Below are 515 nucleotides of genomic sequence, written 5' to 3'. Positions count from 1 at the left end.
TTTGATTGAGTGATGTGTTATGATCATAAATCTGAGTAATTAATGTTTTTGAATTATATTTGATGGTAGGATCATTGGCCTACTTCGCTTAAGGACTTCATTCTTACTTTGAAATCTCTTGTTTTTCCTCGTGAACAAGCTGACTTGGGAAAGGTTAGTTTCTTAAGCTTTATAATTGAGTTTATGGCGTGTGTGTGTGTATATATATTATGTATATTCATACATTGGCTTCTTGAGGAAAGAAAGTTGCTAAAAACTAAAAGCAAAGAGTAAAATGCAAAATCGTATTTGATTAGGAATGAGCAAATCACTTAAATTTAGCCCGCGGTATTGTTCAATTTGAAAGTAAGATCATGCATTTTGCAATTCATTGAAATTACTTTTTTAATTTTTCAATATTATTATTTGCTTTTTGTATCGCCAATGTACTTTCAGTGATTTGCTTTCAAAAGTAAAGGAACGAGTAGCAAAAGCAACAACTGAATTGAGTATTTGCTCTTATTCATGTTCTTTCC

General features: G+C 30.7%; 1 protein-coding gene across 1 annotated transcript in view; it reads left to right on the top strand.

Annotated features, from left to right (window-relative positions):
- LOC110419617 (S-adenosyl-L-methionine-dependent methyltransferases superfamily protein) overlaps positions 1 to 515 on the top strand; it is an 11,238-nt gene that overhangs the window by 354 nt on the left and 10,369 nt on the right. The window contains exon 3 of the mRNA XM_089784106.1: positions 70 to 153. Within this exon, the coding sequence (XP_089640232.1) occupies positions 70 to 153 (84 nt within the window). The remainder of the gene's footprint in view (positions 1 to 69; positions 154 to 515) is intronic.

Source organism: Theobroma umbraticum, unplaced genomic scaffold, assembly GCF_002168275.2.
Source record: "Theobroma umbraticum cultivar Fairchild unplaced genomic scaffold, ASM216827v3 scaffold_67.0, whole genome shotgun sequence".
NCBI lineage: Eukaryota > Viridiplantae > Streptophyta > Magnoliopsida > Malvales > Malvaceae > Theobroma > Theobroma umbraticum.
This window is presented reverse-complemented; position numbering and strand designations above follow the sequence as displayed.